The sequence below is a fragment of the Phyllosticta capitalensis genome (assembly GCF_038381095.1).
Source record: "Phyllosticta capitalensis strain CBS 128856 chromosome Unknown BKA78scaffold_5, whole genome shotgun sequence".
Classification (NCBI taxonomy): Eukaryota; Fungi; Ascomycota; class Dothideomycetes; order Botryosphaeriales; family Phyllostictaceae; genus Phyllosticta; species Phyllosticta capitalensis.
In genome coordinates, this window is record NW_027117443.1 from 1354470 (window position 1) to 1379427 (window position 24958).

The 24958-nt window shown below is 54.3% G+C and overlaps 8 protein-coding genes across 8 annotated transcripts; 4 read left to right on the top strand and 4 right to left on the bottom strand.

The window, feature by feature from the left end:
• Window positions 1–297: 297 nt before the first annotated feature.
• Window positions 298–6024, bottom strand: BKA78DRAFT_295606 (uncharacterized protein; the record flags this gene model as incomplete). Its single annotated transcript, XM_066886505.1, has 7 exons — window positions 298–1043; window positions 1093–3390; window positions 3436–4392; window positions 4452–5307; window positions 5361–5484; window positions 5640–5822; window positions 5852–6024. 7 exons carry the CDS (start codon window positions 6022–6024, stop codon window positions 298–300), a joined length of 5337 nt encoding a protein of 1778 aa, XP_066744373.1.
• A 973-nt stretch (window positions 6025–6997) lies between these two features.
• Window positions 6998–8929, top strand: BKA78DRAFT_230512 (uncharacterized protein; the record flags this gene model as incomplete). Its single annotated transcript, XM_066883765.1, has 1 exon — window positions 6998–8929. A coding segment is annotated over one exon (1932 nt), but the record flags the coding sequence as incomplete, so codon positions are not given.
• Window positions 8930–9927: 998 nt separating this feature from the next.
• On the bottom strand, window positions 9928–11519 carry BKA78DRAFT_251711 (NMD3 family-domain-containing protein; the record flags this gene model as incomplete). Its single annotated transcript, XM_066884677.1, has 2 exons — window positions 9928–11266; window positions 11320–11519. The coding sequence occupies 2 exons, from the start codon at window positions 11517–11519 to the stop codon at window positions 9928–9930; spliced, it is 1539 nt and encodes a 512-aa protein (XP_066744375.1).
• A 190-nt stretch (window positions 11520–11709) lies between these two features.
• Window positions 11710–14162, top strand: BKA78DRAFT_136046 (uncharacterized protein). The gene has a single exon (XM_066882680.1). The coding sequence runs from the start codon at window positions 11785–11787 to the stop codon at window positions 13972–13974; it is 2190 nt and encodes a 729-aa protein (XP_066744376.1). The 5' UTR covers window positions 11710–11784; the 3' UTR covers window positions 13975–14162.
• A 188-nt stretch (window positions 14163–14350) lies between these two features.
• On the top strand, window positions 14351–17035 carry BKA78DRAFT_295610 (uncharacterized protein; the record flags this gene model as incomplete). Its single annotated transcript, XM_066886506.1, has 2 exons — window positions 14351–15157; window positions 15227–17035. The coding sequence occupies 2 exons, from the start codon at window positions 14351–14353 to the stop codon at window positions 17033–17035; spliced, it is 2616 nt and encodes an 871-aa protein (XP_066744377.1).
• A 360-nt stretch (window positions 17036–17395) lies between these two features.
• BKA78DRAFT_314403 (Spc98 family protein) lies at window positions 17396–20372 on the bottom strand. Its single transcript, XM_066888464.1, has one exon. It carries the CDS (start codon window positions 20107–20109, stop codon window positions 17710–17712), a length of 2400 nt encoding a protein of 799 aa, XP_066744378.1. The 5' UTR covers window positions 20110–20372; the 3' UTR covers window positions 17396–17709.
• Window positions 20373–20542: 170 nt separating this feature from the next.
• On the bottom strand, window positions 20543–23069 carry BKA78DRAFT_314406 (wyosine base formation). Its single transcript, XM_066888465.1, has 2 exons — window positions 23003–23069; window positions 20543–22954 (listed from the first exon to the last, which is right to left on the bottom strand). The coding sequence occupies exons 1-2, from the start codon at window positions 23046–23048 to the stop codon at window positions 20595–20597; spliced, it is 2406 nt and encodes an 801-aa protein (XP_066744379.1). The 5' UTR covers window positions 23049–23069; the 3' UTR covers window positions 20543–20594.
• Window positions 23070–23196: 127 nt separating this feature from the next.
• On the top strand, window positions 23197–24563 carry BKA78DRAFT_314408 (uncharacterized protein). The gene is made up of 3 exons (XM_066888466.1): window positions 23197–23354; window positions 23410–23667; window positions 23723–24563. The coding sequence occupies exons 1-3, from the start codon at window positions 23278–23280 to the stop codon at window positions 24270–24272; spliced, it is 885 nt and encodes a 294-aa protein (XP_066744380.1). The 5' UTR covers window positions 23197–23277; the 3' UTR covers window positions 24273–24563.
• The last annotated feature ends 395 nt before the right edge of the window (window positions 24564–24958 follow it).

The following is a 24958-nucleotide window of genomic DNA, read 5'->3' on the forward strand; positions in this document are numbered from 1 at the left end:
CTGTCTGTCCATCATCGTACAGTGGGGCATCTACCACCAAGTCCGTCTCCCATCCCATCCCATGCCGTGCCTTGATGTCCGATCAATCACCTTTCGTCCCATCCGTAAACGTCGTTCAAAACGTCATGACAACCAACGACGGCCACCTGCTGGTCTATCCACACCCGACCCCATTGCCACTCTCATTCCCATCCGCTCTCTCCAACGACTTATCCCCCAACCGTGTCCATCGCATGCCTTACCGCGCATCACAAAACTCCAAAAACACGTTAGCTCTCTAGTCCACAATGTGCTTCATCAGGAAGAAGAAGACGGACTAATCTCAGTCACCTCATCGTCGTCGTCGTCGTCTTGGAACTCGACCGACTGATGCGCAGGGATTTGGACGACGCCGCCCTGCGGACCACCGGCGGCGGCAGCAGCCGCGTAGCCCTCGTCCAGCTCGACCGGGGAGCCGCGGCCAAAGCGACGGTCAAGGGCCGCCGTGTTATCATCCATTTCGCTCTCCTCGGCGCCAAAGTCGTCGAACTTGCGGTCGTCGTCAAAGTCGCCGTCGTTGACGTCGGTGCTGCCCGCGCCGCCCGTCGCCGCGTCCGAGTTGGCGTCGTCGCTGTTGTTGCCGGGGCGGTCGAACCCTCCCTGGTGCAGGAAGCCCCAGTTCGCAGCCATGCTGACGCCCTCGTCCTCGTTGGTCGCGTCTTCGTACGCGGGCAGATCATCGTAGCCATTATCATTGTCGTCGGCGTTAGCTAGACTGGTCGTCGTCACCACTGCCCCAGCCGAACCAGCTGCCCCTGCCCCCACCAGGCGACCAGCTCCTACTTCGTTGCCAGCGCTCGGCGACCCAAGGGGGGAGATATCGCCGAGGCGCCTCCCGTTTCCCGTGTCCGAGTCGGAGGGATCAGATTCGGGAGCGTAGGCTTGCCGTACGATTTCCTGCAGGTAAGGGGGTCCTAAAGGGGCCTCTTGACGGCGTCGGTAGAAGAGGAGGTATGCGCTGCTATTAACAATGTTCGAAGGGCTCTTCTTCGAGACCATGGAATCTGTCCAGTGTGAGATTGAGTCGTTCAATAGGTGCGCTCCGAAACTTACCATTGTAGTCATACCACTGCTGGTCGAAAAAATTCTTAGCCACGGCCGTGTAGTGACCCCCTCCAAGACCGCCAAAGTGGTTGTCGACAGCAAAGAGATCGTAGACAAGCGATTTGCCCTCGCCCAAGCCGACACGCTTGGAGATGTCTAACCCTTCAATGGGGAAATCGACAAGGATGTCAAGCTTATCCCTAAAAGTCCGGTTGGCACCGAAACGCTTGAGATGCACCACCAGAATGTCTGGGGCAGTCCAGATCTCGAGAGTTTTGCTGGCTCGGCGATGTTCTTTGCACCGATCGCAGTACCACGCATTCTCCTCGGACAGGATTTCAGTCTTTGCCGTCTCCTCGAAGCAGTCCTCGAGAGTGATGCCCGATTTCCTCTTCGCAGCACGCGTCCTTCTCTTGGCCATGAGATCCGGGTCTTCGAGTGTGATTGCGTTGTTGAGCGAGTCGACACCGCGCATGTCGTTCTGATCGCTCATCATTCCTCCAAACAGGGCCTCGAAGCTTTCAGGCTCCCAGTCCACTACGATGACTTCGCCGAGGCGAACGAGCATGGGGTCACCATCGGGCTCGGAAACAGGAGGTTCAGATCCTGCCCTGCTGTTGCCTCCGAGTCTCCTCTCCTTGCGCCCATACGTCTTGTTGTTTCGGCCTTTCCTGCCTTTGCCGCCGCGCCTGGCTTGGTTTTTTTGCGCATGCTTCTTTCTGTTCATGTGTCGGCTGTTCATGGGCGCTAACGACTCCTCCTCGCTCTGAGCGGCGTCAAAAATATCGGCCTGGTAGGAGGACTGCGCAGCATCCTCTGTTTCCTCGCTCTCGGGTGAATCATCACGCGGGCCGCCTGAACTAGACTTGCTTTCCTGGCTGGCGTCGGATTGAATTGAAGACCTCCGACTCTGCGACATTGGCATACGAGACTCGATCGTCGACGGTTCTCGACTATCGAGCCCGCTCCATCCAGTTGGCACAATACCGTCACCGGGTTTGAGGTACTTGAGGGAGAACAACCTTCTAAGGCCAGGCCCAATGAATGTTCCTGACTGCAGAACAGAAGTCTCAGGAGTCTGCTCGTGCATCGTGACGTCTTCGTTGGTTTCCTTTCCAGTTTCGGGAGCCTCGGTCATCGAGACGTCAACGATGCTCTCGTCGCCCTCGACCGAGCTCGCCTTGACGCGAGGGTCAGTGACCGACGACGCATCTTCCTCTGTAGTCATGACCGTGTCGGAGCCGGTACGTGTGCCGAAAATTTGGGAGCTTGAGTCCTCCTCGGCAAAAATGTCTCTGGTGGTCATGTTTGCAACTCTGCCTAGCACCTTTCGAAGAATTTCGTCATAATCCTTGGCCTCGTCGCGGCGAAGCAGGATGTGCGAAGGCCACAGCGTCAAGTTCCATTTTTCGTGATTGTTCCTCGTACTCCTAGTGCGATGGAACACGGGAACAAGCATGCGATCAGCCATGGGCGACGAAGAGTCAGGGATGTCTTCATCATCGGGAATGATTGACGACCGTGCTCTGGAAGCCTTTTTGGGCGGAGGGTAGTTTGTTGGTTCGTCATCGACTTCGTAGACGACAATGTCGTCCTTTTCGCCAATGTTTTGTTCCACGATTGCCGTCTTGTCATCAAAGTGCTTGAAAAACTTGTGCGAGTAGATTTCAGACACCATGGTGCGCTTGGGGTCAAGACCGGGGATACGAGCAGCGACAAACTCCTTCAAGGCCTTCATTGGTCTGTTCGGATCGATCTCGACGTCAATCTTGACAGGGTGCCCGCGCAATGGGACAAAGTAGACAGTGTGCTGCCAGTTCTTTTCGATCGGAAGCTGCAGGGTCAAGGCAGAGTAAGGATCAAAGGTGATGGACACCTTGTCGCAATCTGGACAGACCATGGTGTTTTTGTAAAATCCGTTGAACAAATCCATGGCAATAGAGTCGTTGCGAGCCTTGTGCAGTTGACGGTACCTCTCACCCAAGGCCTTGATAGCCTCGGGATCCTTGTGTGTGTTGTCATCGGAGTCGGGGTTTTCAATGTAGGGCTTTTTACGAATCCGGTTCAGGTCCTCGTGGAGACCGTCGAGGAGAAAACTCAAAAACTCTTGCGAGTCCTGTTGGCCATAGCCGGAGAACATGGGCTGAGCCCTACCCAGAGCATACTTGAAGTTTTTGGGTGAAAAGGACGAAGAGGTCGACTCCTCGTAGATAGCTGCAAGAAGTCCAGCGTAGGCTTTGGCAATTGATCCGTTGTATCCAAGCGGATTGTCGGCGTTCAATTCCTCCTTGTACTTGTTTTCTGAAACTAGTCAGGGCCTGGAACGACGTTCTAAGTTTTGGGAATACTCACGCAGGAAATAGGCAGTCAGCTCCTCCACACTCCTAATGCACTGCAGTGCAGAGTTCATGTAACAGGTATTACCGAGGTTTGAGAGGCCGACTGTGCCGCGGGTTTTTCCATTCTTTGTACGACCTCTGGTCATTGGGCCACCGGGGGCCGGGCTGCTACGACCGCTGTCCGTTTTCTGGTCAATGGCATTGCGGCCGGCGCTGAGGGAAGCGCCATGCTTCTGTGCCTGTTTGCGGACATTGTCGGATAAAAATTCGCCCCCCGCGGGTCCTCCAACCCATTCCTCAAAAATCAAAGTTTGGCTTTGGCTTAGACCAACCAAATCCATCTTGGCTTTGCCGTTGTACTTGGGGTTGTTGGTCTCATCCTTGTGTTCTACCATTTCCCTTTCAGTCCCTTCGGCCATGGAGGAGAACGTCTTAGCATCGATGAGAAAAGGCGTTGGTGTTGTCCGCGCAGGGGAGACACTCCGAGATGTGGCGGGGGTAAGCACACCAGGCTTTTCGCTCTCCTTGGTTGCAGAAGTCGTGGGCTGCGCGGGCTCCAACACCCTCCAGATTTGGACCTTGTTGGAGATTGGAATACCGGCCGCTTCCTTGGCGCGCTTGAGAAAGTCTTGAAATTTCTCACTACGGCTCGATTGCAGTCTGATGGCAGTCGACCGCTGAGTTGGACTCGTTGTGGTCTCGCTGCTGTTGACCAGTTTGCGGATCGTGAAGAAGGGCGGGTATAGTTCATACTGCACATTCGACGAGTTGGAGCCAGGTGGTGCAGTGTCATTCGCGTAGCGGATGATAGGAGGGCTGCCGGGTTTAACGCCGTACCAGGATACCATCAGGTTCCAGGCCTCCTCCGGGAAGACTTCGAAATCTTCGCCGAACTGGAGACCCGGCTTGATGGGTACAAACAATTGGCCCTGATCCTCGTTGATGTGATCCTGCTCCCAGGCAGAAGCATCTGCAAACTAAGGTCAGCGCGCTGTACCACCAACTTAGTCAGGTGTAGGATCCCCGTACCTTCATCCAATATATTATCATTGTTGATGGGGCCGATTTCGCCCTCTAGCCGTGACTTGTCAAATGGCAACCCCGCAAAGTGGTCATTCGATGACCGAGCAAGGACTCTTGACAGCCACCACATGCTCACAATGTAGCCCTTCTGGCCTTCCTGGATCTCCTTTTGGTGAAGCGCCCATATCTGGCTGACCTGCTCATCTATGGACTTGGACGTTGCCGGTTGCTCTTTCGAGGGCTGAGGAGATTGAGCCGCGTCGCTCGTCGCAGTGGTGCTCGCCGTGTTGGACTCGTTGACAGACGTCGACGTCGTTTCGGAGCTACCAACGCTACCGCTTTCCTTGTTTTGCTCTTCCCTCAACATGTCGACCGAAGTGCCCCTCGTGATACCGTTTTCAGCCTCCATTTGTTCCCTGCTATCGTTCTCGCCTGCCATTTCCGTTGCTGAGCGCTTCGCGGGCGAGACCGAGCGGCGAGATGGGGACGGCGCAACCGAGGGGCGAGGGTGGGACTGCGCGGCTTCAGCAGAAGTGACGGTCCTCAACTGCGTCTGTTCTGAGCCAGCTGGCGAGCCGCGCCGGTTGCCAGGCTTGGACTCCAGGCTCAAACCTGCGTAGGCCTCGCTGGGGGAGCTTGCGCCGCTGGCAGTGTTCTCGCAGGGAGAACCGTCGGACTCGACGACAGGTTCCAGGACCTCGTTGCGCAGGTATGGGGGTATAAAGCGTGGCGGCGAGGCAGAGGCGCGACTGCCGACGGAGGGAGGGGGCGAAGAGAGGCGCGGCGGGTCTGGGGTTCGGTGCCGGTCGTTGGCAGTAGAGGTCGAGGCAGGCTCTGAGGGTTCGTGGTCCAGAGGAGGGTCCTGGGAGAGCTTCCGCTTCTTGATTGACGCCGTCGTGAAGAAGAGCGGCCTACCTGTGGAGCTGCAGTAGCTCCAACGGCAGGCACAAGCTTTGCGCAGGGCGGCGAGAAACACGGAGAAGGCGGTGGATCAGGGCAGCCGAGAGGAGAAGGATCCGGGCCGAGAGAAATCGAAGGCCTGGAGTCCGGAGCAGGAAAGAGGTGTTGGGGGAGGGAGAGGGCGCGTCAATGGAGCAGAGGCAGAAAATTGAGGCTGCCCCGGCGGTGATGTAGGAGGTTGGACCTGTTCGTCCCGTCGGCGCGCGGGAGATGCCGAACAAACAACGCGGTTACGGGAATCTTTGTTGACGCTGCAAAAGGCCGTCGGCACGGTGCGAGGCGATGCGATGGGATTCTGCACGAGATCCGGATGGAGACCGGACGAAGCAGCTTGAAGATGCAAGAGGTGAGGTGGTGTCGACGTCCCAGGATGCGACGCGCTGGACGAAACAGATGGTTTTGGGCATGTACGTACTGCTGTACATGGAGCAGCAAAGAGGACCTACCTTAGCGCGTCGGCTGCCAAAGTCAAAATTTGCCCATTTGCATAAGCATCATCATGGAGCATCGATAAGCCGCATTTCCATGAGATTCGTTCTGTTGTCAGCAGGCTTCGACTTTCCACGCTGCTTCGCTGACTCCCTCGTGTCGCCCGTCCACGTTCATGTGCTGCAGTCATTTGGCACCTACACCTATTTTCTGCGACTTTCAAGGCCACGCAGTCTGATCACCTATCCGGCTCGTCTCATCCTGTATCCGTACATGCCGTGTATGCTGGGTCCTGGGGCCGAAATCTGCGGCGACTGGGATCCCAATCTTTCTCCTCCAAGGCTGAGGCAACGTAGCACTTTTGACAGCCCACGTCCTCGGTACTAGCTCTACAGCAAAATATCGGCGTTGCTTGGAAATTAGTCTCCGCACGCCATGCTGATATTGCCGTTTCGATGATTGGAATGCGCGTTGCGGACCAACGTAGGATCAAAAGTAGTGGCCGGCTCCCTCGACGTCCCAATGTCAGCAAGCCTCTTGTCGGTATCCGTGGAGGTATCGGCATTGCATCGTGGACTCTCAAGTGGCTTAGTTTGACACTTTTGACAGACGCACGAGCTATACAGACGCTTTTATATCAAGACTTGGTCATGGCGACATTTGTCACTCTGGCGGCCACAAAGACGCTCCGCCAAAGCATTCCCCACAGGTTTTCTGGTTGGTCAGGAATCAGGCCGCATCTCTTCCATCGACACCGTACCTTGACGCAACCAGACGTACGCTTCAAAACTCTTTGATTCGCCGTCTCGGAGTTATTGTCTGCCACTGTCGCGTGGTTGAGACTGACGGCTGGTCCAGACAGCCTGAGGTAAGCGGCTCACCCTCTGCGTTTCTACGGCGCCGCTGAAGGTCCGTGGTAAACGGACTTGACGTCCATCGTCCGCATCTCCGTGCCGTCTGCAGTCTCGTCATTCCTCCTGCAGTCACGTCGTGGATGAAACGTTTTGTTCAAGTCATTTGCCGTCCGCGTTTCTTTTCTGGTTTCTCCAACCGTTTTGTGCGGCCCTTGTCGAGTCCCATCTCTCCTGAAATCCGCCTCTCCATGATATCATCATCATTGCGCCATGTTTTCCAAAGTCTTCAAAGACAAGGGCTCTTCATCAGACCACAAGAGCGAGTCCAGTGAGGCATCTTTGGATACCATTCTCAACACACCAGAACTCAAGACCGAGTTCGCCCTGCTTGTAGTGCTCTGCACCGACGTCATACGCAAAGACCTCAACGCTGCATTCCAAGTTCCTGAACCCTCTCAAATCACCAACTCGTCTCAGAGCGAAGAGTCAAAAGAACAAGATTCGGCTCAGCAAGAGCAACCGCAGAGCCCAAAACCCACCAAGGCTCCGGAGTCTAATGTCGCGCATATCGAGAAGATCAAGAAAGAACTGGCTACCCCGGAGGTGCAAGAACTGCACCGCGCAGCAATCAGCTTTGTCAATTCCTGGCGCGTCAGCGTCCTGCAAAGATTAGGAGAAGTACTGCAGGTCACATCCGAAGCAGTTCGGCAGGCAAAAGAAGCACGTAAACGAGCCTCGCTCTCAAAAGAATCTCTTCCGTCTTCGCTCGAAACCTCATCTGGCGAAGACTCCCCGAGCCCCTTGCCCCCGCCCATATCGACAACACTGACCGCTTTGACCGTCGAATCACGCACGCTACTCCTCCATTCTGTGCTGCTTCTCCTGCTGTCCCTCGAAAACTACCCATCTCATTCACGCCTGCTCCTCTTGCACCTCACGTCGTCGCTCGCACTCCCGGCTTCAGCCCTCGTCGACCGCGAAACTGCGGTTGCAACCGCTCTTCTGACCGGCGTCAAGCACCTCTCGGCCGACGAAGAAACGTCGCGTGCCGCGTCAACCAACTCCAAGTCGCGCAAATGGAAAGTCGGCATCGCGACCGTCGCTGGCGCCGCCCTCATCGGCGTGACCGGCGGACTGGCTGCTCCTCTGCTTGCAGCCGGAGTGGGAACGGTAGTCGGCGGGCTCGGATTGGGCGCAACGGCCGTGGGCGGCCTGCTGGGCGGACTGGCTGGCAGCAGCGTGCTCGTTGGAGGGCTATTCGGCGCCTATGGTGGCCGCATTACGGGCAAGATGATGGACCGCTATGCTCAGGAAGTGACGGACTTCCGCTTCCTCCCAGTGCGCGAGGCGCGCGAGGAAGAGAGTCCGTACGAGCGCCAGCGCAGACTGCGAGGAGTATCGCAGTCGGCACCACCCGACGGCGGCCACCGGCTGCGCGTCGCCATTGCGATTTCCGGGTGGCTATCCGACACCAACGACATTGTGCGGCCATGGGCGGTCCTGGCGCCGTCGCTCGAGACGTTTGCGCTGCGCTGGGAGGTGCAGGCGCTGCTGCGGCTGGGGCAGAGCCTGTCCGACGTGCTCAAGTCGGCCGCGTGGAACTACGCCAAGTACGAAATCGTCAAGCGCACGGTGCTGGGCAGCCTGGCTGCTGGCCTGTGGCCCCTGATGCTGCTCCGCGTGGCCAAAATCGTCGATAATCCTTTCAGTGTTGCAAAGTCTCGCAGCGACAAGGCAGGTGCTGTGCTCGCGGATGCGTTGATCAACAAAGCTCAGGGAGAGCGACCAGTCACGTTGATTGGATATTCGCTGGGAGCGCGAGTGATCTTTGCTGCTCTGCAAAATCTGGCAAGACGCAAGGCGTTTGGATTGGTAGAGAGCGTGGTGTTGATGGGAGCACCGACACCAAGCGACGCAGCCGCGTGGAGAAAGGTGAGAGCCGTGGTGGCCGGCCGCGTCGTCAACGTGTACAGCGAAAGCGACCACATTCTGGGCTTCTTGTACCGCACAAGCAGCATCCAATTCGGCGTCGCGGGACTGCAAGCAGTGCAGGGAGTCAACGGCATCGAAAACGTCGACGTGAGCTCGATTGTAGACGGCCATCTCAAGTACCGCTTCCTCACTGGCGCCATCCTCCAAAAGATTGGCATGGAAGAGCTTGACGACGCCGAAATCGCCCGGCAGGAAAGCGAGCTGCACGTCATGGAGAAGAAGGATCAAGAGGCGAAGGAGCAAAGCGAGAAGGAAGTGCATGATAAGATGGAGAACACCAGCGGCGACAGCGGAGACCGCGACGCCGCCATGAAAGAAGTGGTCGACAAAGAGGCGAAGGAGATGGAGAAGAAAGCAGGTTTGGAAAGCCCAAACCAGGAGGGCCGCAAGTCGATCCAAATGCCCTCCATGGAGCAACTCCATCTCGATAGCCGCCCAAGTACCGAGGACAAGAGGAGTTCGCAGTCACTTCCAGGCAGCCGGCCGCTCAGCATCATCCGCCGCAAGCCAGTAGGCGAAGGCGCAAAGCAAGCAGACGAGGAGTCGCCGCCTCCAAAGCCTCCGCGTCCCGGCACTCAACTCGACAAGGCGGGTGCTTCTGCGGCTCCGCAGGCCGTCGAATCAACAGTTGAGAAAGAAAGCGTAGGAAAGGAGCCTGAGCAGCATGTAGCAGAAGCGGAGAATGCGGAAGAAGCTAGCCACACCTCGAAATCAGATGACAAGGATGCGAAAGTGATGGCGAGTCCGAAGGCGATGATGATGCTCGCTCCGGAGCCAGAACCCGAGTCGGATGCGGAACAGGAACCTGAAGGCGCACCGGTCGCGAGTAGAAAACAAAAGCTGTATTCGGCATTGGATTGAGATACGGCAACTGAAACTGGTAACAACAGTGTCATGTAATCGTCCAAAGGCGTAGTCTCATAGAAGGTTCCTATAGATATGTAGACATTCCAAAGGGCCGTTCCACTCCCAATCTACTCTGATCTCCTAGATGAGTGAGTAGGCTTGATCTAGTTCTGTTATATTGTGAGCCATTGTCAGACTTCACTCATATCTCATTGGATTAGCTCGCGCGAAATACGTCAGAGACAGTTGATGTTTTATTCAATGGCGATGCAAAGTCAAATGCCGTAGAAGCTCGCGTTGCCACTCGGGCGTCCGATTCACCCAAACTCCAGTTTCGATGCTGTCAACCCCAACGCCAGACCCGAATCGATTGACCTGCCAGACCGAGCTATTTTCCAGGCTTACATATCATCCATGTTCATCTCCTCCAGCTCCTCCACGAGCTGGTCCATCGGAATCTGGATGCCTTGGTCGTCATCTCCATCCGAATCTTCGTCCATCTCGTCGGGGTTACTTGGCATTGCGCTTTGCTGGTTCTTGTAAAGGTGCATGCCTGCCCTGAACTCGTCGTCTTCTTCGACGTCGCGCAAGAACATTTCAAAGTCGCGCTCGAGGCGCTCCTGGTCCTGCTTGCGTGGCAACATTTCGGATTCCTCCTTCGCCATGCGCTTGACCTTCCAGTTGCGCTTGTTCTTCTTCTTGCGCTCGTAGTGCTTCTTGATGAGCATTACGTCTGGAATCTGGGCCGAGTATTGTTTGCTCTCTGCAAGTTTATCGAAGAGTTCGTTGTTGAAGTTGGTCCCTTCCAAATGGTATCCCAGAACGGAGTCTCCAACGTTGAGCAAGCTACCGAGGTGGGTCCTTGTGAAGTAGGTCTGGTCACTGGATCCCATGTCCGAAGCGCGCGCAACCGTAGCTTCGGCCAGGACGTATCGACCCTTGACAGGTCCAAGGGGTTCAATGTCGAGCACGATGAACTCGACAAGTTCGGTGACGTCGGCAAGGGGTGTGAAAGGCGCCCGCCAGAAAACTTCAGGGCTGATATCTGCGGTTTGGAGCGTCTGAGGATCGAGAACCTGCACCGCAGTACCGACCTTGTTGCAAACTGTCATGGGGGCGATGTTGCCCAGTTGCTTTGCAATCTTAATCGGAAGCACTACGAGGTCATCCTTACAGATTGGAACAATCTCCACGGAGAAAGAAAATTTGTAGGACTTGGTCGAAGTGTGGATATCCATCGAGATCAGTTCCTGGGACTTTTTGCTAAAGACCGGTACAACAGACTTGAGGAAGTCGACAAACTTCTCGGCATGGTTCCTGGCGGCGAAGAAAAAGTCGATACCCTCATGAACTTCCTTGATGTTGATCGTGTCCCGGTGGGCGGAGTGCTTCAAGATGAGCTGTTCAAGGAACAGAAAAGTTCGCTTGTGCGCAACCTTTTGTCTTACTTGGACCACAGCTCTCCAGGTGTTGTGTGTATAACTCTTGGCGCAGTCCGGGCACTGTTGATTTGCCACGACATATTCGACTTCGAATGTCTGCTGGAGAATGGTATTTTGGAAAGCCTCTTGCTGAATCGTGATTTTGACTTTTACCCTCCTGGAATGAGGCTCGGTCCAGATGAAACTGGCGTCGATGATGCGGACTTTTTGGAGACCTCGGAGTTTGCGCAGACACAGCGCAAGAAGTTCGCGAGATTCTGGTTGGGCGACAACCCACGATGCTGGCGGCGACATCCATCTGTGCGGCGTTAGTCTTCCGCTTGGTTAAGAGGAATGACAAGGACGGCCTACCTGTCGCAGTCTCTACAGGTGTGGAGTGTGGCCTCTCTTTGTATGCCCTCGGAAATGTCAACTGTAAGCTTGATGCAGTCATAGCAAAGTGCGCCGGCCGATTGTGTGCCATCTATCGGAGCGCCACAGTTGCAGCAGAGAATGGTAGCCGCTGCCTGCTGGCCCGGTTGAATAGAAATCGAGCCGGAGTCGAGATCCATGGCTTCGCAAGCATGGAAAAGAGGGGTATCTCAGTAGAAGGTGGAAGTTGCAGAAGAGAGGGATGTGACAGCGGCGGGAGAAATAATTGTTAAGCAGCACGCAGGCGGCGGCGGCGGCGAACGGCAGAATCTGCTATCGCTATCGGGCGGTGCGCAAAGTCGCTGCCGGGCCACGCAGATCAATTGACCATCTCCACTCTGCCATCGTCGTCCCACGCGCAAACCTCGACCTTCGATTTCGACTTCGAGTCCTCCTACAGCCCCAATGGCGGCGACTAGAGCCATTTCCGCCCGTTTTGGGTGCAACGGCTGCCGTGTCAACGTCCTTCGCTCCTTTGCCTCTCTCTCCGGCTTCGAGTGGTCTCCACGAGACTCGCCCGCACGATCGTTCATACGCGCCCATCGCCACCAGAGGACCTTCAGTTCTAACCCCGCGCGATTCTCCGATAACATCCCCCAAGATCCTCAGAAAGCGATCGAGTCCGACGAGCAGATTCTCGAGTCTAATGCAACGGATCCTTCAGTCCCATGGTACCTCCAGGTCGACGCGCCTCAAAGAGCTGTGGACGAGTCTCCTCTGGCACAACGACAAAAGCTTCCAGAGCTGCCCGAACACCCTCCTCCCATGCTGGAAACACTCCTTCAGCACGCGTCCGTGGAACTTGGCCTGGATGACATTACATTATTGGACCTTCGAGAGCTCGATCCTCCACCTGCACTTGGCGCCAACTTGATCATGCTCTTTGGCACTGCCCGGAGCGAAAAGCACCTTCACGTCGCTGCAGACAGGCTTTGTAGATGGCTGCGCAGCCAGTACAAACTTCGAGCGCATGCCGATGGCCTCCTTGGAAGAAATGAGCTCAAGCTCAAGCTCAGACGGAAGGCAAAGAAAATGCGGATGCTTTCAGCTGCGGGTGCCTCACCGACCAGTCTCGCTGCCGATGATGGGATTCGAACGGACTGGATATGTGTCAACGCGGGATCGGTCGAGGCCGCGGCTTCTGCGCCTCTTTCAACCCCACAACGAGAAGGCTTTGTAGGATTCCGGGAAGAGGTTCGAGGCGTGCATGTTGTCTTCCAGATGTTCACAGAGGAGAAAAGAGTAGAACTTGATCTTGAAGGGCTCTGGAATGGCGTCTTGAAGACCGACCGCAGGACGAAAGAAGCATTGAAGGCAGGAGAGGTTTCGGAAGAAGAACAGTCTACCCCGGAGCAGAATCCCAATGGCGCCGTTCTCGCGGATCAGACCCTCACCAGCCACCCAAAATCGCCAAATCAATCAAGAGGGCTCCATACACTTGTTAGGCCCAACTTCAGCGGTACGATTGCATCTAGAAGAGTCGGAACAAGTTCACGGACTGATGATCAGGTCAGAATATGGAGAAAGTCGATGAGCACCTTGGATTGGAGCTCTGGCTTGCCGGACGACATTTTCGCATCGAACCTTATCCGGGAAGATCAAGAGTACATGGATAATAAGCCGAGTGCTGAAAAGAAGCGCGTCTTAGACCAAATGTTAAAAGATCTGGAGTCCATGTCTTTTGGAGAACGAAAGTCTGTATTCTCCAAAGGCATTGTTCCGGATTCCAAATCCCTATCGCCATTTTTGAAAAATTTCTTCGGCCATATTCCCCTACACGGCCTAGACAAAGACTTTTGTCTCGCCATGTTCAAGGTATACGTTGCCGCCTTCACTACAGGGCGTGCCGACTCAGTTGACCATATCCTCGGCATCTTGAGAGAAATGCAGGTATCGGGATTCCCGATATCTGAAGATGTGCTTCTCGCAGCTTTGCGTACCCTGGGGAATCCCAAGTTTGACGATGTTTTTGGCCCGATTCGACAACAACGCCTCAAAGGTTTCGCGCGAGTGCTTTCCATAATGGAGCAAAGTGCGCATCATACTCTGACGGAAAAGATCTTTGTGACGCTCCACGATTCCTTCTCTTTGCCATGCAACAAGGCATCTGGTGTAGTAAAATCTGACACCCAACTCAGGAGACGCGCCGACTGGGACCAGGCGGTGCGGAGCTCTCTACTCCAAATTGTCGAGAGAACTTCGATGGAACTCCACTTCGACACCTTCTTCCTCCTGCTCGAAACCTATGCCCGGCTGGAAGATGCAGAACGCCTGATACACATTTGGAGGACTATACCACTACACATGCTCCCACGCTCGGCAGACATGTACGCATTTTTCCTCAACGCAATGGCCAAATTGGGGACTGTAGTGCAATGCATCGAATCGGTGAGAGAGTGCATGGCACAACGTGATTTTGAGAATCCTGCGGTTTCGCTCAGCGGAGAGGTGGCGAAAGCTACTCAACGATGCATCTTGAGAATTGATCAGCGATTGCTCGAGAAACTGGAAGAGCCCAACAAACAGCGTTATGCGCACAATGAGTGGGTAAGACTATGGAGTACTTGCGAGAAAGCGTCTGGGCGGGCATTTTGATTTTGCTTTCTCCGCCACCTCATTTAGTACTCAGCATATGTCATGTTTAGAGGAGTGATTATCAAATTGTTCATTCTCTCCGATCATCGAATTTTGGCGTGATGTAAACAGCCAAAATCTCATGTCTTACAGCTGCGATTTCAGTTGAGTTCTGCTTGAATTTTTGTTGAAGTTTGGCAGCAGCTCTCTTCGTCAAGAGATGACTTTCTGCGGGGAGGATGATCCTACGGATCTCATGTCTGTGTAAATCGGAAGTCTTCACTTTCCATTTTCAGCTTTCCTTAGGGAGACGGGGAGGTCCATTGGTTTGGCCGTTGGCGTCGTCTTAGAAACTGTCAAGCAGACACGTCCCCGCCTGAGAAAAGAGGCAATTGCTATGACCCCGACCTCTCGCAGCAACAGCAACCTCCGCCTGGTTTTGGTCGCGCCTTCCCTCCTGACGAGGAAGTCATCGGACCGCCCCTCAATCTTTGGGGGACTCCGGACATCTCTTCATTCAACGCTACCCTTGACATCACCACGCCATTCTCAATCATTAAGCTACTTGAACTATCATCTTTCGCCGCCGCATCTGGCATTTTACCATCACTACGCATACAGAAGAAGCAAAATCTACAGTAACCTCTGGTCACCAGTTTCAATTCAAACAAGGACGCAACCGCCTGTGAATCTGACAGCAACGGCATCAACAAACATGTGCCACTACATCGTCGGCAGATACAAGTCTTGCGAGCACTGCCAGGGTCCAACATTGGCACTATGCGAGCTTGCCATAAGGAAGCATGGTGCCTCAATTCAGAACGGAGCCTCATCTGTTCGACCAAGTCAAAATTCTTCGCTCAATTCCGGGGCCAGAAGATCCGATTACCTTCAGACTCAACAACCAGAGTCCAACCCAGCCTATCCTCACAAGTATGATACTCGTTATCGCCCAAAGCAGCCGACTCCGACCAATCCTCCGGAGCCATGCTGGCCGCACAACATGATGCCCAATGCTGAAGTACAGTACATTGGTCTTTGTCCCATGTGCATTGAAGCACAGATCCAAGACCGATGCGTACGAGGAGGTGCTAAGAATAAGCGCAAAAAGTATCGCAAGCGGCTGGACCTTGGCCGTGCGATGGCATCCGACGACATGGCGATAAAGGCAGCTTGGTACCGACTCGCATTGGCACAGTCACGCGTAAACGCCCGACTCTATTCTCTCGACAGAGCCAAAATGATTGAGTTGATTCAATTGGGCCTCGTGTAGTACATTGAGTCATGTTTCGAAGAGGTGGATGAGATTGAAGAGGAGGAGGACCGTTTCATGCTGGTGCAGGGAGAGTCACCAAAGGCGGAAGCTAAAAGAAGGGAAAGGAGGACCGCCTGCCTACGGGCTGTTACCAGAGCAGCGGTTGCAGCGTGGAAGTGGGAGATAGAAGAGCAGGGCCCATATTACGATGTCGGCCCTTCCCTCATCAATCGCTCTCTCTTTGAGGGTTACATTTGGGACTACAAAGGCGATGAGACGGACAATTCCCAGGGGCTCATCGAAGTCGGCAGGTCTAATGATCCACAGAAGCTCCTTGGATGCGATTGTGCGCAGATGCGAGGAGGTGCCGAAAATGAAGAGCAGAGTTCAAAGACTGGAAAATCGGAGTACTCGGAGTTCTCGTGGCCATGGATTCGTAAATCAAACGCCGTAGGCTCGGATACAGATGCCCGAAAAGACTCTTCTATGACCGGAAACGAAGTAAACACGACCGGCACGCTCCCAGAGAAGGATTTTGGCGAGGGACACTCCACCGGTGAGCAAAAGGGCAAAGAGGCTATCACAGAGACGGAAAAAGATGAGGCCAAAGAATCTCCAGCGGTCGGCCATGAGGACGCAACGACCAATACGGACCCGAACAGACCCGACAGCGCATACTATTGGGGACCTGCTTCCAAGAACTACTTTCCCCCTGGCAAGAATCCTGTCAGCGAAGAATTCCGTCAGAACTCCAACATCAAAAAGCCTGTGGCCGGAAAATTTGTCGAGCATCTACCCCAGAACATGAATCAGCCGGACTCGGAAACTCAGGGCAGCGAGGGAACGGCCGCAGGGAACGCGCCAGATACTGAGGAGCGATCGACCGACGTGACCACGTCTTCGAAAACAAATGCCCCAAAAAGTCCTAAAGGGAAAGTATCATCAATCGTACGCCACTTGTCTGACAAAGCCAACCAGAGGAAGTCAGGCTCCCATGACCCTATGCCAGGTGCGTCGTCAAGCACAGCTGGCGAACCGTCAGAATCGGGTCAAAAAGGCAATTCTCCTGAAAGCCTTCGGGGCCCTCAAATCCCCAAAAGTCCAAAGAGTCCCAGGAGCCCGTCGTCGCAGTCACTCATGAGGCGCTTGTCAGACAAAATCAGCAAGCCCAAATCGATTCCAATACCTCCAGTCCCGCAGAACACAGTCGGCGATGCACAGCAACCCAAGCTGTCGTCATCCGCCTCGGGACCAGTATCTTCAATGATACGCCGCCTTTCTGACAAGATGAAAAGGCCCAAAGTCACTTCGTCCGACCCAGTTCCAACGACGACTACATGCGTGTCAGCCAAAGCACCGCAGCTTGAGAAACCCGAGACGGCCACTTCTGCGTTCCCGTCTACTTCATCGTCGGTTTCTGATTCTCCAAAGGCGCCCTCGCCCGCTGAAATTCGAAAGGAGGCATCGGCTATAGCCGAAGGTCCACCACAGCTCGCGAAGCCAGACACCTCCACAGCGGCTTTCCCGTCAACTTCGCCGCCTGGACCAGCCTCCCCGGTGCCACCTGTGCCCTCTCCGCCTCCACCGCCGCCAGAACCTGCCAACCAGAGCGAGGGATCCGAGACCCAGATTGACGAGGGCCCAATCGTCCAACGCTGGCCGAAATCGACGGGGACTACCTCTACAGTCTCTGGTGGGCCGTCTGCTGGAAGTGGTGCATCGGAGGGACAGGCCGACAATAGCGCGGAAACTGCAAGTTTCGCGAGCGGCAGTAGCAGTGGCAGTGTACGGCGCTCGGGCTTGAGCATCCTTTTCAAGAGACCTTGATGTGGTGGAGAGTAGAGAAATCGTTCAGTCTAACCTTCGAAGCGGGTTGTTTAGGAGACGTCATGGTTGTACTCGGTGTGTCTAGCTGTGAGGGGAGACTGAGGCAGCCATCATTCATTAATTCAGGGCTCTTGTTGCTCGGCGCGTCTTTTCAGATTTTGCCTCTGTATTCTAGGTCGTTCATTGAGTTTGGGATTCAAGTTTTTGTGGAAGGGAGATGTTCACAGGATGCCTTCGGTTTCCGAAAGATGCTCTTAGGAAATTCTGAAAAAAAAAAAAAAAAAAATTAGGGCTTTGTAGTTTGTATGCGCGAACGATCTCAAGTATTGTTTGCGGACACGAGTGACTTTGGTTCCAAGTCTGTATCATTGATGGTGTGGAGACTTTGACACGCGTCTCATGTGCCACTTTCATGGTGGGCAGCTAAAGAAATGACAACTGCAGAACTGAGTTCCAAATCGAAGCACACATCGAAGCACACGGGAAGCACTCGACTGGCCAAAAGACTGGTTACTGAGAATTTTGATGTCCTGGAGAATGACTACAAAGAGCAGCCCTGTGGTTGACTTCCTTGAAAGTCCAACATGGTCCCAAACATGCTCTGATGGAATGAAGACTGACAATACCGAATCAAATGTTCAACGGGTATTCATGCCAACCTGACGCATCTCCAACTAAGCCGGCAACAACGCCTCGTCATCGTCATCCTCCTCCTGGCCCTCGACGCCACTGCCAAAATCCAATTTCATGAGCAAGCGATCAACACCACCGCCCCTCCACGGCTCAAACGCGCCAGAGCCATCCATGGTCTCCACACTGCCGACGCTACCAAAGGTGCCCCAACCGACCCGTTCCTTGTCCAGCTCGCGGAGCCGCGCGACGAGGCCGCGCAGGTCGGCGTCGACGCGCTTGCGGCTGCGGTCCAGCTCGAGCAGCACGTCGCGCTCCTCGTCCTCGTAGTTGGCCAGCGCGTCGACGACGCCCGAGTCGGTCTCGAGGTCCAGGTTGGCTTGGATGACGCGCAGCCGCGACAGAAAGGCGATGAGCTCGTCGATGTGCGTCAGCAGCGAGCGCAGCGCGTGCGTATAGGGCACGTCTGTGAGGAGGATGCTGTGGGAGAGGCAGGACAGGAATAGGCGATGGGCTTTGGCCAGGATTTCGGGGTCGTGCGGGACGCTGGGCTCCTGTTCGACATGCTGTGACTGCTGGAAAGAGCTTGGCGGCTGGTTTCGTTGCTGACCGTGAGATATGTTTGCTTGGCTTGGGAGAGAGCTCTGAGATAGCCGCGAGCGCAGTCCATCTGTACCACCCTCTCGAGACTGTGATTGCTCCGAGTTTCCACCTACGATCCATTGACGAAAGTGCTTCCATGACTCTTGGACGATTTCGCCCTCGAAGTATGCGCCGAATTCGGAAAGCAGAAAGACTGCAGCACCGCATGTGGCCCAGACCTTGCGCATCTTGACCGTTCGGGCATTAGATCTTGCTCTTCTCGTCTTCAGCATGTTTTGTCCAAATGGTTTGTTGCTTGTGGGAGGTCCAAAAGGTGTCGGATGCTCTCGTCTGAGGTTACTCTCCCGCCAAAGTGCCGTGAGGCGAAGATGTGCCCGGCGAATTGCCAGTAGATAAGCATTAATTGACGAGTAAATGTCGACCTCGGATTGTGTGAGGAAGAGATCCAAGGGCGGCGAAATATCAAGAGTAAGAGTGGTGGGAACGGATAGCAAGAGGTCGTTGAAGGCGACATTAGAAAGTTTCGGTAACGCATCCGCAGCTTCTCTAGCTCGCCCCGGAGTCGGAGGCCGAGTTGACGTAGGTTTCGACATGGAAAGGTTCACCAGGCTTCTAGCAAGATCCAGGTTTTCGTCCATCATTTCCTCATCGTCAATCAGCGCAGTCAAAGCAGCCCATGTTCGTGCCAAGACAGTCGAGACTTCGGCTTCCTTGATCAACATGCCTTGAACTCCACGGCCAGGCTTGCTCTGCTTCGGGTTCTTTTGACGTGATTGCATTTGGTCCTCTGAGTGCTCTACCAGGGCCACTGAAAACTCCCCGCGGCCGAGAAGGAAGAATTCTTGCATTAGAGACAACATCTGCAGGATCTTGGGGAGTGGCAGCAGCTGCTGGAGCATATTTCTAGAGAGTGATAGTCGAATTTCTGATATGGCCTCGGATAGCGCGGCTGACGACAAAGGCACTTGGAGGCTGGAGAGGTGTTGAAGATGGATAGTAAGAAGTTCGTGTTCTGACAATGCAGGAGCATCTGATGCCACAACTGTCGAACCACGACTACGAATTTGATCCAATGAACGCCCAATGAACAATATTGAGCTGGCTGTCCTGGCCGAGACGAATTTCGGCAGCATCCTGCTGTCCGTGACATAGCCTACTGCGCCATCGTCATCTCGCATCTGTGAAATAAAAAAGTCCTCGGAGCCATGGGTTGGGAGCTTCCCGTACAGCACCCAAGTGCTCAATTGTCGGAGCCAGGCGGTTTCTGCCACTTTGCTCAGGTCCAATGCGACGGCCTCGATGTCCGGATATCCTGTCTGGGCTTCCTGTCTGAGCTTGTCTATCAAACTTGCGCTGAGGAATCTGCTGGAATCCTTGCTCTTCGACTTGTCCGAGGTACCAGTTGGAAGCATGAAATTGGCCAGATTCCAGAACCACTCCATGCGCCGAGTCCACTCGTCGAATTCGGCCACAATGCCAGCAAGCGGCACAATGTTGTAGGCCCCCACTATACTGGCATCTTGCTTCAATATGCGATCCTCAACTTCCAAAATCTTTTGTTGAAAACGCGCCAAATGCGTCGACACAATTGCAGTGGCTACCGCTCTGCAGATTGTCGACTCGTGGGATGACGCGATTCGCGAGGCATGTTTGCGGGTCGCGCGATGTAGCTCAGCCAAATGCGCGACAGACTTGAGAAGTTCTGCTTCTGGCGGGGATAGCAGAGGGAATGTGGACGTGTTTACGGCGGGATTGCTGGGGCTTTCCGTCTTCTGGTTCGCGGGACTCTCGAAGAGCGGGGAGGGATGACCCGAGAGAGAAAGGAGGATTTCGTGGAGCATGGTCGCGGAGCAGGGAGTTCAGGTTCGGCCTCACTGCGAGCAAGCAAGTCAGAGGCGTGGAATGTCGACGCGGGTGTAACCAATGGCTAGCAGTAGCGCGGTTCTTACTAGAAGGAGTAAGTGGGCGAGCTGTAGACTCGCTTCTGCAAAAATCGGACGGCGGTATTGAAGAGCTCGAAGCGACACATTTGGCCTCTACAGGCCAGACAGGACGGGGACGGGGCGAGACATGGCAAATAGGACAAGCAAAGCGCTGGTGTGGTAGGTCGGGTCTGGTGACGCGCTGACTTGCCTGACGCGACTTCCGTGTGTTGCGGGGGAGAAGCCGGAGGTGCATGGGTCCTGGCTCCACCGTAGTGCCAGCTCAGAGCTACCGTACATACACACGCGCTGCAGCGAAAACGAAAACAACCAATGCGGTCTCTGATTTTGTGGATATTTTAATTGCTTTTTTTGAAAATTTACTTTTGGCTGTTTCTAGGCCGCTATATTTCGATGACAGGTTTGGCGTCTCCCGCGTCCAACTGTGCTTTTTCCTTCTTCCCCTTCCTAAAGTGCCTCTCGTCTTCTGGGTTGAATCCTCCATTGCCCCAAAGCGCCCATTCAGGGGTGGGCTCGCCCATATATTCCTCTGGCGAAAACTCCCTTCCGGATTCCAACAGCTCGAAGAAGCGGTCGTAGTCGATCAACGTGCACCACTTCCACTCTCCGTCGACCTGCTTCCTAAATCTCGTGCTAGCGAGCAGGATGCAGCAGCTGTGTGCATGTTCTGCAGCGATGCCGTACTCGAGGCCGCGTCTTGCCAGCTCCTCGTTGAGAGACGTCACAAATTCTTGGACTTCCTCGTAGAACGGTACATTCTGCATGGTAAGTCCAGCCGACGCGCTCGTTGAAGTTCCACAGTAGGTCACGCCCTTGATTTCAACAAAGCCCGGTAAGCCCCTCTCTACCAAATCGGCGTACCCTCGAATCTCGTCCGCCATGTTGAAGCCCTTGACCAGAGTCAGGCGGAAAACGGTGCGCTGGCGGTTTCTCTTCTCACGAAGGATGTCAAGGCAAGCGCAGAACCGCTCCCAGAAGTCTCTGTTCAAAGGACGATCAACCTTTCGCAAGCTCTCCTTGTTCGACGCGTCGATGGATACGTAAAGTTGTGTGACAGGCTTCAAAGTTGCGAGTTGAGCCGGGTGCTGCGCGTTGCAAACAAGGAAAGAGGAAATGTGGTCTTTGTGCAAGAGATCGGTGAACTCGTTGATGTAGGGGTAGAAAATTGGCTCGCCAACCAGACTGAGGGCGCAGTGTCGAATGCGCATGGCCTCCGCGAACCGTTCCGCGCGGACACCAGGAACACCACGCATCATTTTGATCTTTTTGTAGTGGCCTTGAGTGACACCATCAAAGATCTTCTCCGGAGGATCAACCACCCAGCGCCAAGTGGTTCCAACCGGGTTTGTTCCATGTCTCCAGCAAAACACGCATTTGTTGCTGCAGGAAAGAGAGGGTGTCGTTTCCATGCAAAGATGAGACCTGATGCCATAGAAGGAGTACTTGTAGCAAGATCCCCGACCGCGAAGGGCTGACTTGGTCCATCGGCAGATCTTGACTCCAGAGTGAGAGCCTACAATCGTGTATCCTTGTTTTGTCAAAGCTGCGTATGTTGGCGACGAACTTGGGACCATTTCCTTCGGTGCAGAGGTTTCGGCGGCCTTAGGCTTCTTGCTGTAGGTGGTAAAGTCCACCTCCATTGGCTCCGAGTCCGGGCTGGAGTTCTCCTCGCTGGAATCCTTTTGAACCATACGTCCCAGATCCTCGACGTCATCCAGTGTCGATTTCTTTGACTTTTTGGGCTTGCGTGACTGCGACTGTTCCTCACCGTCTTCATCTTCGAGGTCTTCTTCATCACTTTCCATGGGATCTCCACTACCGGGAACGCCCTCTCCAAGACCTTTGCCTGCGGAAATGTCAAGCAAGACTTCCTGCACGCCCAATCTCCATTCTTTGAAGCGTTCTTGAGCATCGCTTTGCACATCACCTGTGCCAAGTGGGAAAGCCCTCTTTCTGTCCGTCAATCTTGCCAACCATTTGTCCACGTCTTTTCCTTGGTTGCAGAAGCCCTCCTCTTCTGTGGGCCAGCCCTCCTTGTCGCCAAAGCTGAATACTGAATAACCAAGAATTCCCGACAAGGGAGCGGTGTCGATCCGGAAGTCATGATGAGTCTCCTGAAGGTGCTCGAGAAAATTGTCCAGGCAAGTGTCGATGTAGTACGTCGGGATTACAACAAAGTAGAAATATTTGACATTTTTGCCCTTCGGCGCTGAGATGAAGAAGTCGTCGAAATCGATTTCCGAAAGATCGTGAATTTCAGGCTTCAAAATGCGATGTTCTGCGTCAGAAGCATCGATCCAGGCGCCGAGTTCGTCAACCAATTTCTTCGCGGCAGCCTCTGTCGTTCCTCCAAGGGTCGCAAAGAAGACAAGAGGCTGAACTTTCTCTTGCGCTGGATCGAAAGTCGGCGCTGGTCTGCGGGTGGGCTTGGGTAGTTTATTTCCGACAACTTTTTTGGGTCCTTTGGTACGTGCCAATGATGGCTTCGCTATTGTAATATCTTCGACGTGGTCATCCTCCAGCGATTTGGACGATTTTTCAGAGAGATGAGGCACCGTCTCCGTTTCAATCCATTTTGCAGCAATGTCCTCAACCTTGCGACTCGGAGAACCTGGGATGGGGGTGGCGGAGAGCTTCTGGCGATTCGGCGTGCGCAGGTATTGAACCAAGCGAAGGAGGAATAGAACGGTGAATGCGACAACCAAAACAGGCACGCGCGACGTGTGCCAGAGGCCTAAAAGCTCTGAAGAATGTCAGCAGTGTCTAAAGTCTGCCAAAGGATCAGGAGTACCATCTGGCAGAGCCTGCAACGACTCCAAGGAAGACATTGCGGGCATGTGCGAGGTGAGAGGGCGGCGTTGCAAATTCCAAATCCACGGCTCGCGGTTCGCTGCCTCTACCCCACGGGTGCTACTGAGTCATGCGCCAAACTAGTGACGCAGTGCATGAGTCTCTCGTCTGAAGTCACCAGCCACCCTTCCTCTCCTCGTCTCGCGCTCGCGTTTGCATCATGACAACCTTCCTCTGTTTTGCCTGATCAGCTTCCATCCGTTCCAAATCGCCACCATGGACTCATGGGAAGCTATTAGCGACGAGTGCAAGCCTTTGGCGCACCCGAATCTCGGAAACTTTGGCCTCTCCATGTACGCGCCGCGCTCAACACCTTGGTGTCCTGTCTAACGACACAGCTTTGTCTAGCTTCATTCTCCTCGGCATTCTCGTGTCCTACCTTCCCCAGCATGCCAAGATTATCCTCCGTCGTTCGTCTGAGGGCCTGTCGCCATGGTTCGTTTTGCTAGGAACTACGTCTGGCACCTCTGCTATCGCAAACATCCTTGTCCTACCCAAAAGTCGATCGGACATTGGCTGTTGTGATGAGATAGGCGGATTCCCCTGCGCTGCTGCACTTTTGGGGATTGCGCAAGTTGGCGTGCAATGGAGCTGCTTTTTCTTGATGTAAGAGCCTCTCGACTCCAACCCGGAAAGACATGGAAGCTTACCCAGCGAGCAGAATGCTGCTCTTCTTGGTCTTCTTTCCACGAGATCAAACGACGGCTGTCGAAAGTAGCCCCGAAGACGAAAATCGCTCTCCGTATACCATCCGACAAGCTCTCGGCGTGGTTGTGATTTCGATTGTACACTTTCTCGTGGTGTTCCTCGTTTCCGTCATCTTGCTCGGCCGCTTTCCCGAAAAACTGCAGCTTTGGGCAAATATCCTCGGCATAATGGCGACGTGCCTCGCGTCGATCCAGTATCTTCCGCAAATATGGACCACTTGGAGACTTCAGCACGTTTACAGCTTGAGCATTCCCATGATGTTGATTCAGACTCCGGGTAGCTTTGTCTGGGCTACTAGTCTCGCTGTCAGGTTGGGTCCATCCGGCTGGAGCGCTTGGGGTGTTTACATTGTGACGGGGTGCTTGCAAGGAGTCCTTTTGGCTATGGGAATTTGGTTCTGGTTCAGGGACAGAAAGCTGCAAAAGGGCGTGACTGGAAATGGGGTAAGAAGTTCAGTCTCAGTCTCGTGGTGCGAAATGCTGACATCTCACAGGTCCATGTAGCCAGTGAACAGACGCCGCTGCTTCAGGATGAAAGGAGGGATGGATGATGGTATATGGAGGTGTAGGGGCTGGAATGCGGCTACGGGGTTACAAACTTAGAGGTCCGATGCCTGTCGGAATCTCTAGCATGTTGCTTGAAAATAGACAATTTGATCAGTTGAGAGTAACTGCGGGAACATACATTGTGGACATCTTCACGCTTGTGACTTCTACGAGCAGCATTATCATGACATACAGAGCATCAATACAGGAGTGAAGGCATTCAAAGCCTTTTGAGTCATTTACTGAGAGCTATATTTTCTACCCTTGCACGTATACAAAGCCGTGAGATATTAAAATTAGGTTGGAAATAATGCAGACGTCTGAAGGACATGAATTCGAGCAAAATATCCCAAAACAACGCAATCAAAAAGAATCTGTCACTGTAGAACTGCTGTTGTTGTAGAAAGATCAGATAAGGAATTAAGCTTTTCCCTACAGGGCATGTGCGGCATCGCCGCTGCCGTCGGGGCGCGTCGTGCCCGAGCAAAGCGTGCACGTCCCGCGGGCAAGACACGTCCGCGGGCACCTCCAGTGAAAGTCAACAACTCATCATCGCGAGCACCCACTCCTCCACACCGCTCTAAAATCCGCCGAAACCATCTTCATCGCTCGACCGCTAGCTTCGCCGTGTCCTCCAACGTCCA

What these genes read in the sequence shown, in the direction of transcription:
- BKA78DRAFT_136046 (XM_066882680.1), top strand. Translation starts at nt 11,785, where the DNA reads ATGGCGGCGACTAGAGCCATTTCCGCCCGTTTTGGGTGCAACGGCTGC.
- BKA78DRAFT_314403 (XM_066888464.1), bottom strand. Translation starts at nt 20,109, where the DNA reads ATGCTCCACGAAATCCTCCTTTCTCTCTCGGGTCATCCCTCCCCGCTC.
- BKA78DRAFT_314406 (XM_066888465.1), bottom strand. Translation starts at nt 23,048, where the DNA reads ATGCCCGCAATGTCTTCCTTGGAGTCGTTGCAGGCTCTGCCAGATG. An exon ending in GTTGCAGGCTCTGCCAGATG is followed by an intron (nt 22,955 to 23,002) that starts GTACTCCTGATC and finishes GACATTCTTCAG; the next exon opens with AGCTTTTAGGCCTCTGGCAC.
- BKA78DRAFT_314408 (XM_066888466.1), top strand. Translation starts at nt 23,278, where the DNA reads ATGGACTCATGGGAAGCTATTAGCGACGAGTGCAAGCCTTTGGCGCAC. An exon ending in GGAAACTTTGGCCTCTCCAT is followed by an intron (nt 23,355 to 23,409) that starts GTACGCGCCGCG and finishes AGCTTTGTCTAG; the next exon opens with CTTCATTCTCCTCGGCATTC. An exon ending in TGGAGCTGCTTTTTCTTGAT is followed by an intron (nt 23,668 to 23,722) that starts GTAAGAGCCTCT and finishes CCCAGCGAGCAG; the next exon opens with AATGCTGCTCTTCTTGGTCT.